At 42.3% G+C, this 13,519-nt stretch overlaps 1 protein-coding gene across 2 annotated transcripts in view; it reads right to left on the bottom strand.

Annotated features, from left to right (window-relative positions):
• Positions 1-756: 756 nt before the first annotated feature.
• Positions 757-13,519, bottom strand: part of slc44a4 (solute carrier family 44 member 4) — a 41,117-nt gene continuing 28,354 nt past the window's right edge. For both annotated transcript variants that reach the window (XM_037542996.1, XM_037542997.1), the window contains 13 exons: positions 13,439-13,519; positions 12,784-12,883; positions 12,590-12,682; positions 11,693-11,795; positions 9,855-10,114; positions 6,969-7,063; positions 6,086-6,189; positions 5,644-5,717; positions 5,097-5,167; positions 4,599-4,693; positions 3,642-3,726; positions 2,166-2,308; positions 757-1,959 (listed from right to left, as the gene is read on the bottom strand). The exon at positions 13,439-13,519 is cut by the window's right edge and continues 42 nt beyond it. In XM_037542996.1, the coding sequence (XP_037398893.1) occupies positions 2,205-2,308; positions 3,642-3,726; positions 4,599-4,693; positions 5,097-5,167; positions 5,644-5,717; positions 6,086-6,189; positions 6,969-7,063; positions 9,855-10,114; positions 11,693-11,795; positions 12,590-12,682; positions 12,784-12,883; positions 13,439-13,519 (1,265 nt within the window). In that variant the 3' untranslated portion in view covers positions 757-1,959; positions 2,166-2,204. The remainder of the gene's footprint in view (positions 1,960-2,165; positions 2,309-3,641; positions 3,727-4,598; positions 4,694-5,096; positions 5,168-5,643; positions 5,718-6,085; positions 6,190-6,968; positions 7,064-9,854; positions 10,115-11,692; positions 11,796-12,589; positions 12,683-12,783; positions 12,884-13,438) is intronic.

Raw genomic sequence — 13,519 nt, 5'->3', positions numbered from 1 at the left:
AAATAATAAAACATTCACCTTTAAGTTTTGTTTCTTTTTCTCTGCAGGTTGGCTCTTGTTCCCCAGCATAACCACTCAATCAATAAATGCTATTTAAAAACAGTTTGTGTCTCTGAGTATGAAATGTCCCCCTTACCCAGAAAGTTTAAACATATGTACATTGTGGCGGAGGGCAGCTCCGTCACAAAAAACATCAACAAAATGTGTATTTTTCTCATTTTCACCTACATTCCATAAAAGAGGAGGCATCACTGTATTGCACTGTTTTTCCAGTGTGGGCAAAATCGCACACTTATACGTCCAGTAGTATTTTTATTGCCCATCAGGTGGCGCTGTACATTCTTAAAAAGACGCTTCATCAAGGGTTCTTTAGTAAAGAAAGTGGTTCTGTATAGAACCATGAACACACAAAGAACTCTGCGTGATTACAGGGTATTTCGCATCATGAAACGGTTCTATAGAGCAGCCAAAAGAGTTGAACAGTTACGGTGTCAAGCTTTAACAATAAAAGAACCCTTTTGGGTGCTTTATAGAACCTTTTATTAAAACGATTCTACACAGAACTGTCTACCACATTTATGCACATTCTCCATCAGTCTGAAGAACCTTTTAATGATGCCAAGAACCCGTTTAGAACCATTTTCATTACTGGAGAACCCATGAAGAACCTTCTTTAAGAGCATAGAGCAGAGGGTCGTCTTCTGCTCATCCCTCTTTCAGCCCTTCACGGCAACAGAATCACGAGTCAGAACCTGATTCATGTTCAGCTTTTTATTAAATAGACTCTTAGCTAGAACTACATAAATAGAGAAGATCACAAAGGCACTTCATCTGATTACAAGCTTTAATGGCAAGTTCACGTTCATCACATCCGATTCAGGGCCGGAAATCTCCAGAGATAAAACTTTGTTCTGGCAAATTCGGTGGTTTAAAAAAATTCTTGGCTTTATTGAATAAATTTCATTTGTATAAAATAAACAGAAGAAACTGGAAATAAAGGGTTTGTAAAGGCACAATATTACATTCAGTAACTCAAACATCAAAATGTAAATAAAGGACTTTAAATCGAGTGCCATACATCTCAATACAGCAAAAACAATCCAGCGAAATGCAGAGCTAGTCCATCAGGAATATTTGGCCCATCAGTGGAGATAAAAGTGAGCTGTGCACATAAACAAGGTAAGAAAACGGCCTGAATCGGAATTCGATTCACCGGCCGTGTCTTTTGGTTTCCATCGGGATGTAAAAGACATGAACTGGAGGAGTAAATAAGGAGCTCTGGCTCTGAAGAAAACTCCATGAAGAAGACTTTTGGCCGACACCTCAAAAGCGCGTGAATGCAAATGGCAACGTTAATGAAATAAAAACGTCTTGAAAATATGAAGGCAACGTTGTTCTGAGATGGTTGGGGTTGGGCAGAGAAGCTGAATGTTCTCCCTGTTGGTCATTTCTTGCACCGTTTGCTCAGGTTCAATCTTGCATTGCTATGGTGGTTTAAATATCGGTACTCTAGGGGGCGCTAGACGAGCAATCACGTCTGTAAATCCAGGCGTTCTCTCTAATATGGTCGCATGTGAGGTTTTCAAGTTGATTAGGTGAAGAAAATAAGACTAAACAGAAGGTGTGCTCGTAGAACTGTTCTCTAGTAGAACCGAGAGATTTTGCTTTCTCTTGTAGCGCCCCCTGCTGTAACACTCATTACTCGCAAATTCTAAACCTCCAACTGTATTTCACTGCATTAACGATGGAACGGTGAGCAGGAATAAAGATGAACCACAACATAAAGCCTGAAGGTGATTGTGTGTTTCAGTAACTGCAAGTGATTAAAATCTTTTTTAATATTAATATTCATATTTTAGAAGCGCCTTCCAGCCTCAGTGATCCGGTATATGGAGGTACAAGTGCAGTGTAGCCTGAGTAAACGCCTGTAACGGTCTTTGTTTCGATGTCTAACTGCATTAAGGTTAATAAAAACGTTCTAAAAAGGCTTAAAAGGGTCGACGCCACAGGGATTTTTTCCAGTTTGATAAGATTGGAGGACGTTGGAGATTTTGATCGGCGATTCTGCCGGAGAAGAAAGTGACCGTGCTCTCGAAGAAAAATATAAAATTAAAAGTGGGGAAAGTCTTGGGGGGGGGGGGGGGGGTGGGTCGGGACGTCATCATCATCATTCATAACCGTGGTCTTCACCTCACTGTCGTCGGTCACTTCTTTGGCTGTTTGTTCTTTTTGTTGAGGATCTTCATCAGGTTCTTGGACATGTAGTACGGTTTCTCAGCGCTGCCGTCGTTTCTCTCCAGATCTTCCACTGAGAGGACGAAAAAATGTTCAGGAGTATGGAGGCTGTAAAGTTTTTATACTGAAACTTTCCAGTCTAAAATGCTGTATATTCATTTGTAACAACTGCAGACTCACGTTTTTGAAAAGCACAATGGCTGATCTACTATTAAGAATTATTTCTCTAATAAAGTGTGTTATTAATTATATCCCAGCACTGATATTTCATGTTTGGTTTTTCAGAATTTATGTTGTTGGGAGTGAGATTTACACTATCAAATGGGTCACAGAGAATCCTTCATTTAGTGTGGAATAAAACTGAATAACCACTTTTGATCAGCATCTCTTCAGTTTTAGCCCTACTCTATTCCACCTGCTATCCAAGTCCCGTCTATCACCCAGGGCTACCAAGCTGGGAGGGTGAAGGCCACACTGTTAAATGTGGGTGGTCTGATCTAAATGACTTTGTGGTAACGAGTTAATTAACTAGTTTTGTTAACTAATTAATTAGTTGGGGCAGTCGTGGGCTGGAGGTTAGGGAACTGGCCCTGTGGTTCGATCCCCAGAGCCGACAGCACATGACTGAGGTGTCCTTGAGCAAGACACCTAACCCCCAACTGCTTCACGGGTGCTGTGGATAGGGCTGCCCACCGCTCTGGGCAAGTGTGCTCACTGACCCCTAGTGTGTGTGTATTCACTAGTGTGTATGTGGTGTTTCACTTCACGGATGGGTTAAATGCGAAGGTGGAATTTCCCCGTTTGTGGGATTTAAAAAGTATCTCTTAGTTTTGTTCAACCTGAATAAACACGTTGAATGAACGACTCTTTCAAATCTAATTTTTTGAGCTGAATAAAAAATTAATTTGCCACATTGTCATTTTTTTAAGTAGATCTGAAGACCCACTTCTTGACAGTGCCGCACAGGCTTCCTCTGAGAGCTTTAAAGCTCCACCACAGGTTCTCCAACTGTGGCCAACAGCATAGTTGGAGGAGAACACTAACTGCTAAGTCTTTGACGTTAGTGTGATGAGGAGAGGAGACGGAAGACCATCCTATCCAGAAAGGACCGTTATGGGCTCTTGGACTCTCAGACACAGGTGAGGTCAACGCTTAGATGGTGGCACCACTTCAGAACATTTTAAGAATTCACAGTCTGAAAAAGTCAGAATTGTGTTACTGTCCCCGTCACTGAATGAATATCATCAGACTGAACCAGTTAGCCGAGTTCATTAATACATTAAACCAGTTAGATTGAATAAGGAACGTCACTGCAGTGAGATGCGCTTACATCAGGCAATGGTTGACCCATAAAGAGAAGTCTCAATTGGTCAGTATGTGTGTGTGGGTGGGTGTCCAGTACTCACAGAAACAGAGGAAGAGTGTGTCCACACACATGTTGTAGACGCTGAAGAATCCGTGAGTGATCAGATATGCTCCCACCACCACCGTCTACAACAGAGGTACATCAACGTCAGCCTAGTATTAATCTCAGCAATAAACAAGTGCAGACAGTTAATCCTGAAATCCAGCCAGTGATGAATATCATAAACAGACAGACAGACAGACAGACAGAGCTTTATTGATCCTGGAGAGAAATTGCATATTTATCCATTGAAAAGTCAAAGAAAACAAAGTTTAAGAAGTTATGTAACATCTTAAGACCCTTAATATCCAGAAAAGACAGAAAGCGGATAAAAAGACGCTATTTACAAAAAATAGAAGACGCAGACACGGAGCTACTGGAACAGGCAGCCAGCTCGAGCGGCGCCGGAAGTATAATCTAAAGTAAATAAACTACAGTTTATACTTAAAAATGTACATTTAAACTACAATAACACAAAACCAGTCATTTATCCAGCATACATAAAAGTGCACACTTAAAATTGGTGGTTCTTCAAGGGTTCTTTAATAAAAGAGAAGGTTCTTTGTAGAAACGAGCACTCTAAGAACCAAAGAACCACCTTTTTAAGCATGTAGCTCAAAGTGCTACTGCTCAAGTGAAAAAAGCGTAAATGAAAAGTATAAAAGACTGTGCCATTTAAAATGAAGTCAAAGAACAGGAAGATAATAATAATAATAATAATAATAATAATAGCTAGAAAAACACAGATTGTGCAGCATAAGCAGTTCCCAGGTGGTTTCTAGGGTGTTACAAACTGTTACTATGATGTTTTAGGTGGTATCCCAGTTGGTTGCTAAAGTGTTGCTAGGTGGTTACTATGGCATCCAAAGTTTTTGTAACAACAACAACAACAACAACAACGCAGAAAGATCAAAGAAAGAGAAGGCAGGAATAAAATGAAAGTAAAATATTGACTCACTATGATGGGCATCCAGTAGTAGTTTAACTCTGAAGCCCGAAAGAGGGAACCTGGAACCTGGATTTTACCAGAGAAGAAGAAGAATGCCAGCACACCTGAGTGGAGAGACAGACATGCTGAGCCTCGTGTCGGTAACAGCCGAGTCGTTTACAGGTGAACGGAGCTCGGCGGTTATTCGCATCAGCAGTGTCTTTATTATACACATGTAGGTGTTACAACAACGCAGAGTATTCACCTGCACATTAACACAAACCTCATCAACAGGTACAAACTATGTTCATAAAACAGGAATTCATTCCAGTGCCCATCTGTAAAACCCACAGCGCCATTTCGAAGGCTTCATATCCAGCCAAGAAACGTGTCCTTTTCCATGGCAACGAAGGATCCAACGGGTGGATCCTTTGCCAACTAACGTATCTCAAGGTTCATAGACCACATGCTTTGGAGGATGCAGCCCCTGAATTGGGACACAGCTTGTATAGATGGTGTTTGTCTTACCGATTCCGCCGACCACCAGCAGCTTCCCAAAGAACAGCAGCAGATCTGTTACTTTATCTAGAACCACCACCCTGAGTGCAACAAACACAGCACAGTCAGATCAGCTCACAGAACCAAACCGAGCTCTCAGCTCTGCTGCAGATCAAAAGATGCTCCTGTTTTCTCTAATCTAGACTATTATATAGTGTAACTTTCACTGGATGCCCAAAATCTAAAGACGTAAATCTCTGAAATCAGACTTTAATCATTCTTCTTTTTTTTCATGTATTATGCAAATTATTCTGAAATAATAATTTTCACATCACAATAATTTTCACATCACAGCCTGGGAAAAAAACCCTTCAATGAACACTTTAAAAAGCATGTTAGCTGACTTGCTCACTTTATTTACATTTCTCTGATTTGTACAATTCCTTGTTTACCCTTTTATGTTATCTATTTCCTTGAAATCTTTGACTTTTTAAATTCTTTATTATGTACTTTGAGGTACATTTTATAAGTGCTATATAAATAATGATGACTGTTTATCACTGTAAAGAATGTTCACCTCAGAATGTTCCTCATGAGCAGCAGGAAGGCGTTTTTGGCTGAGACGCAGAAGTTTTTCCCATATATTGCGATCTAAGGAAAGGCAAAGACACAGAGGAAGAGTCAGAGGCTTATAGCTTTCAGTATGGACGTCAGTTTGGTTTGGTTTGATCGTCAGTCTGGACGTCAGTTTGGTTTGGTTAGACCGTCAGTCTGGACGTCAGCTTTGTTAGACCGTCAGTCTGGACGTCAAGTTTTCTTAGAATTGGTCCAAAATGAAGTTCTAAAAAATTGACATCCATACTGAAGTTCTAAGAAACTGATGTTCATAATGAAGTTCTATTAGAACTACATTCTGGGCGTCAATTTTATGGAATTTTATTCTGAACATAAATTTTTTAAAACTTCTGGACAATTTCATTCTGGATGTTAAAACTGAACTTGTTGATGCTGAAATTCACCATGATGTAGGCGTTTCTGTTGAGGAACTTGATGAACTTCTCTAGACACCAGAAACAGCACTTCAGACAACACATCAGGAACCGACCACAGGGGTTCTGAGCAGCTGGAGAACCAAACACATACAGTCATACAAAGTAGCACAACACCGCCAGCAACCAGCAGCATTTAAAACCGATATTACACTCATCTTCCATATTAATAATAAACAGAACCTCTGCTGTTGATTCAGGTGACGGCAGTTAGCTGCTATACTGCACATCGTTGATCTGAAACTGCTGACTGAACTGCATCCATGTTTGAGTGGTAGAACTGACTATGACCTGTAATCCCAGGTTCTAAGAAGCTTATTCACTGTGGTGGTGATAGGAACCAGATGTCCACCTCTAAAAGCTCCCTCACAGAAAGACATGGAATGGTTATGAATTCAATGCCTGATAACCGAGACACTGTTTTATGATAGTTTTCAGTCCATTCATGTAGTTTTGAGAAGATTTTGATCCAAAATGAATTTTAAACACCATTCATGGTGGAGGGAGACATGCAGGGTGCTGTGAGGCAAAATAGTTCCCAAAGAAATCTGATTATTCCAGATTTTCCACCATTTCCCATCAACATTCCATATAAACTCAGAAGACTCATGAGGGTTCTCTGGTAGTTCTGGATGTTAAACAAAATGTCTATATTTTTGTTGTAGTCATGGCGACCCCTGGTTCCTATCACCACCACTGTAAAGACATTTCACACCAAACTAAACCAGAATCACTATTTACATCTCACACACTGAGTTATGGGGGAAATTTAAGAAAATTCTCCTTTCAGAGGTCACAGATTTCCACCTGTACTCTACACAACATTTCATCTTCAACATGATGTGCTCTGTACCTCTGCACTTGTGGTCAATGTATTCCAGAATGATGCGGACCACCTGGATAATAGTGAGAATTAGAGCACCAAACGCCAGCGAACCCACATGATACCTGAGAAAAGAAGTTAATTATAAACAGAAAACACAGCTGTAAAACCAAACTGTAACATACACTGATCGTTAACAGAATCCCCTCAATGTGCAAGGTAGGTTTTTCTTATAAAGCGTCCAGTGAGTGGTAGTATGAGGTACAGTGGTGCTTGAAAGTTTGTGAACCCTTTAGAATTTTCTATATTTCTGCATAAATTTGACCTAAAGCATCATCATCAGATTTTCACACAAGTCCTAAAAGTTGATGAAGAGAACCCAGTTAAACAAATGACACAAGAATATTATACTTGGTCATTTGTTTATTGAGGAAAACGATCCAATATTACATATTTCTGAGTGGCAAAAGTCTGTGAAACTTTGCTTTCAGTATCTGGTCTGACCCCTGCAGCAATAACTGCAACTAAACGTTTCCGGTAACTGTCGATGAGTCCTGCCACACCGGCTTGGAGGAATTTTAGCCCATTCCTCTGTACAGAACAGCTTCAGCTCTGGGATGTTGTTGGGTTTCCTCACATTATCTGCTCGCTTCAGGTCCTTCCACAACATTTCAATGGGATTAAGGTCAGGACTTCGACTTGGCCATCCCAAAACATTAACTTTATTCTTCTTTAACCTTCTTTGGTACAACGACTTGTGCGTTTAGGGTCGTTGTCTTGCTGCATGACCCACTTTCTCTTGAGATTCAGTTCATGGACAGATGTCCTGACCTTTTCCTTTAGCATTCTCTGGTATAATTCAGAATTCATTGCTCCATCAATGATGGCAAACCGTCCTGGCCCAGATGCAGCAAAAAAGGCCCAAACCATGATACTACCACCACCACCACCACCACCACCATGTTTCACAGATGGGATAAGGTTCTTATGCAGGAATGCAGTGTTTTCCTTTCTCCAAACGCTTTTCATTTAAACCAAAAACTTCTATTTTGGTCTCATCCATCCACAAAACATTCTTCCAGTAGCCTCCTGGCTCGTCCACGTGATCTTTAGCAAACTGAAGATGAGCAGCAATGTTCTTTTTGGAGAGCAATGGCTTCTCCTTGCAACCCTGCCATGCGCACCATTGTTGTTCAGGGTTCTCCTGGTGGTAGACTCATGAATATTAACATTAGCCAATGTGAGAGACGCCTTCAGTTGCTTAGAAGTTACCCTGGGGTCCTTTGTCACCTTGCTGACTATTACACACCTTGCTCTTGGAGTGATCTCTGTGGGTCGACCACTCCTGGAGAGGGAAACAATGGTCTTGAATTTCCTCCATTTGTACACAATCTGTCTGACTGTGTTTGGTGGAGTCCAAACTCTTTACAGATGGTTTTATAACCTTTTCCAGCCTGATGAGCATCAACAACTCTTTTTCTGAGGTCCTCAGTAATCTCCTTTATTTGGGCCATGATACACTTCCATAAACGTGTTGTAAAGAGCGGACTTTGATAGATCCCTGTTCTTTAAATAAAACAGTGTGCCCACTCACACCTGATCGTCATCCCATTGATTGAAAACACCTGACTAATTTCACCTTCAAATTAACTGCTAATCCTACTTGGATGTTTCCAAGCCGGTGTGGCAGGACTCATCGACAGTTACCGGAAACGTTTAGTTGCAGTTATTGCTGCACAGGGGGGTCAGACCAGATACTGAAACCAACGTTTCACAGACTTTTGCCACTCAGAAATATGTAATATTGGATCGTTTTCCTCAATAAACAAATGACCAAGTATAATATTCTTGTGTCATTTGTTTAACTGGGTTCTCTTCATCAACTTTTAGGACTTGTGTGAAAATCTGATGATGATGTTTTAGGTCAAATTTATGCAGAAATATAGAAAATTCTAAAGGGCTCACAAACTTTCAAGCACCACTGTAGGTGTTTCCAATGAAATGGCCACTGAGTGGAAGTACGGGGTACAAGGTAGGTGTTTCCCTCTGACTGTGACTGGTCTAAATCGCTGCACTGTTTGTTCTTTGACCTCCCCTGACTGTGACTGGACCGAATCTCTGCATTAATTATTGAGAACTCTCCCTGACTGCATCCGATTCTAATCACTGCCTCATTTGTTCCGAGACCTCCTTCTGACTGTGATTGGTCCACTGCACAAAGTGGGCTTCTAGCAATGCTAAGACCTACAAGTTCTTTTTAAGCCTAGGTACATTAGCTTTGCTGATGGTATTTCAGTCGCCATGAGTTCTTTTGTTGTTTGACGAAAGTTGGCAGCTTGAGGGAGTTATAGGCTCAAAACATACTCCACGCAAGGACGCGAATGCAGATGCTTCAAGCTACTCAGACAGGGTTTCATGCGTAGTTGCGTTTAAAAAAATGTGTCAACGCATTTGCCTGACCAAGCGGTCTTGTACCGCCAGCATGCCTTTCAACTGCCATAGCAGATGACCACTTTCTTCTCACGCAAAGATGCCATAAAATATGAATAACTATTGCATTTCCAATCCAATCAAAGCAGCTCACTCTCCTCTACTGTCCACGTTTAGCCGTTAAGGCTGTTGGAATAGCAGTAGATCCCTCTCTGACCTGTACTCTTTTGCCCCTTCAGTATTGAGTGTTTTAACCTCCACAGCAACGTAAGAACATGTGGGGAGTTTGTACGGAGGGACCGAGTATTTGCAGTGCATTGGCTGAGCACAATGAGTGAGTAGATCATTCACGTTTGCATCCTTGCATAAAGCTGCGTAAATGTTTCTGGCCATATATTCACAGTCTTCAGAATCAGTCACTACTCTGGTATATAGCATCCCCAGGTCTGGGGCTGGAACCACAGTGCTTTTGAGCTTTAGCCTTACCGTAGTGCTCTCATGAAGGAGGAGACCAGAGGGCATGCCGGGATATCTGCAGGCTTGTGGAAGGCCCAGTAGTAGGAGGCGAAGGCTCCGGCCAGCGTGCAGTGACCCAGAGCGATGACGAAGTTCACACACCAGAGGAAGGCGATCACGTTATAAATCTGAAGGTTAAAGATGTTCCTCTGGAACAGGCCTTCAGTGTTGTACTTTATAAACACACAGCGAGCCGAGGGGCAGGTGGGGTACAGGGTACTGTTGAAAGCCTGGGAGAAGGAAAGAACAGATGTTGGAACACAGCGATCATTCATTAGAGCAGTTTTCAGTTTTTCAGTGGGAGAGAGTCTCTGTGACCTCGTTTACACCTGGTTACTTCATGAGTCTCGAGTATCAGGATTATATCTGGATGAGGCCACATAAATATGCCAGGGTAAATAGACCCAAGATACATTTAAACATACAGATCTGAGGTGGACTGAGACGCAGTTGAGCCACGTTATAGCAGCGCAAATGAACCCATCTCTAAGACACATTCGACAACCACAACTCCTCCCGGTCCAATCAAAACGTCTCCCAGTCCAATCAAAACGTCTCCCCATGCAGTATGCCACTGGCATGTGATCCATGTCTATGAGAAAGATGATCATGGAGGACGGACAAGAAATGCTTCACTACAAACCAGCAGCTGAGCTGAAACTGTAAAGAGTGTTTTGACGTCTGGATCAACATCATAAACATTATAAACGTGATATCGGCTCTTTTCTGCCCAAGTTTCACTCGCAGCTGCTCTCTCCGCTCCCCTGTTCAGGCGGTGTTCATGCTCATCTCTTCACCACCAGTGGACTTTTCCTCTGCTCTTCTAGCTCTCTGATTGGCTGTTGCTTGAATCACTTGTCAGATCTCCTGAACCTTCTCACACTGCAGGACTCGCCAACGTTTGAGTTGTAAATATCAAACATATTTGATCATCTCAAAGGGCCTCCGGTCACTTTGATCAAAGAGCTAAAGATTGACCCGTTTCTCCTCTTACACTACAGATCATCCACAAAGTCAGTCAGTCACTTTTAATCAAGCTTACAACCTGGAAAACTGCTTCAGATTGTGAAAATTTGTCACAAGGGGCAAAAAAAAATCATGTAGCGCAGGCCCAGCCTAACCGGAGACGCATTTAACTACCAAGTGTAAATGCATGTGGTTAAACTCCTATCAGGATACAATCCAGATCCTGGACACATGAGGTGGTTGGTTAGTGTAGTGGGTAACACCTCTGCCTTCTACGCTGGGGTTCAATCCCCCACCTCGGTAAGTCCCCTACACTACACCAATGGGAGTATATATCACCTCACCATTACATCGCCCACCTGTGTAAAAATGGTCAAAATGCAAGTCCCTCTGGATAAGAGTGTCAGCCAAATGCCGTAAATGTAACCAGGTGTCACAGTGAGCGAATGCAGTATGTAAAGTACTGTGAAATACAAGTAAAATATGGTGGAGTGGCAACCGTAAGTTCTTGAGAATTCCCACTTTCTTTAGATCAGGGTGCAAAGCTGTGCTTGCCGGGTTAGTTCTGAGTCTTTGTTAGTCATTTCATTAAAGTTGTGTGGACCGGAGAACCCACATTGTGACGGGTGAGGATACTGCTTATGTACGCATGACCCGGGTCAGGGGCGCCAAGTTCACGTTGAGAGAGGAGGATGTTGGCAAAATACAACAGCCATTTGTTGAACAATGTAAAAAGTTATTCACAGGATAAACTTCCCAAAAGAGCAGGATTAACCTATTGATGGCTTTAGGTTCCCGAGACTTTAAAAGATATTTACAGATGCGTGTGCATTATTTCTCACCAGTGGGTCGCAGGTCTGGTTGCCGGTGATGCTGCGGCAGTCTCCCTGAGACGCGTTCAGAGCAACAACGTTGTACACTGGAGCTCCAGACGTGGCCAGATATCTACACACACTGCGCTAAGGAGAGAGGCTATGACATACTGATGAAACACACTAGGAGGTTGCTACACAACCTGAGCTCAACAGAGCTTCCAGTTTGGGAAATTCCTGTTTTTTTCCAATATTTATTTTCCTTACACTATATCTAATGTCCTTATGAGCTTAAAAGTTTGTGATAGTTCTGATAGCAGGACTGGCACATCATATCTTTATCAGCACACTCGTGTATCATGGATACAGCCGTTCGGCAGCAGATACTAATGAGAAACAATGTCAGCTTCAAAGCTCTTCCTTGCACCAGTCAGTGCCATCACAGCAAACGCTCTCAGATCAGTGTGTACAGCTTTAGTTCATCATTCTGACGATGATCTCAAGCTCTTAGTAACAAAGAAAAACAACGTCTGTGTAAGTTAATCTGTTGGCAGCAGGTTCAGGTCAGGTCTCAAAGTCATGGGTATGTACAGAGTTCGGGTTTCCAATGTTGCAGAACCAGTCGGGACTAGAGCACAAGTAAGGCTAAGGTGTCAAATTTAGCAGGACTAACTGGACCTGGTCTAAAATTCGCAGGTATGGGTTGGATTCAGGTTTCAAATTTAGCAGTACCAGTCTAGCCTGTTTGAGTCAGGTCTCAAAGTCGCAGGTAAGGCTTCGATTTCACCTTCAGAATTGGAGAACCTTTATCTGTTCTCCAGTGTTTTAAAGCAAGGAGGCATTTTCAGGTGTTTGTCAGTTTAGCAGTTTATATCGTTTGTCATAATTCAGCCTCTTATCAAACACACACACAGGCAGAAAGGATACAGGGCAGTGATCCCCCAGTAGCTAACACACACGAGGAGCAGCACAAAGGTCACGATCGGATAACACAGCGTGGACATCATGTAACCCACTGCCCTACACAAGCAAGGATAAGACGATCAATATAATGGGAAATCTAAACTTTCACAAGAAGTTATTGTGTAAGTGTGTATATGAATGTGTTTGTGTGTACGTACTTGCTGGACTCCTTAATGAGGGCGATCGCTATGAGGATTCTGGTTCTCAGGAAAATCAGAATCAACAACAAAAGTCCTTCAACCACACACAGGATGATCACTGAGAGAGAGAGCGAGAGAGCGAGCGAGCGAGAGAGAGCGAGAGAGAGCGAGAGAGAGAGAGCGAGAGCGAGCGAGAGAGAGAGAGCGAGAGAGAGAGAGCGAGAGAGAGAGAGCGAGAGAGAGAGAGCGAGAGAGAGAGCGAGAGAGAGAGCGAGAGAGAGAGCGAGAGAGAGAGCGAGAGAGAGAGCGAGAGAGAGAGACAGACACATTTGGCATTTGTGATCCAGAACTGATCATACATCATCAGTACCTCACCTCATTAATGCTTATCATATCCTCACAGCAATGTTCAACATCTAGTGCAAAGCCTTCCCAGAAGGGTAGAGACTGTTACTTCAGCACTGACTCACTATTACACCTTCAATTCAGAAGAAACTCTGGAGGTGCAGGAGAACACAGACCTTACGACGTACAGTGAAGATGTGTATGCATGTAAATTATACATGGCATGTTTTTATGGGTTAATGGTTTTTACTTTGTTATCAATGACACTTTATAGTATTTATTTAGTTTAAGATTTAAGTCTAAGAAAGTTTATATAAATAAAACTCACAGAAGGCCAGCCAGGTGTCCCTGATCTGCAGGTAAACGTTGACGTTGGTGGTGAAGCCCACGTTATTGTAGGTCACAGGGG

The sequence above is a fragment of the Pygocentrus nattereri genome, chromosome 11 (assembly GCF_015220715.1).
Source record: "Pygocentrus nattereri isolate fPygNat1 chromosome 11, fPygNat1.pri, whole genome shotgun sequence".
Lineage (NCBI taxonomy): Eukaryota > Metazoa > Chordata > Actinopteri > Characiformes > Serrasalmidae > Pygocentrus > Pygocentrus nattereri.
This window is presented reverse-complemented; position numbering and strand designations above follow the sequence as displayed.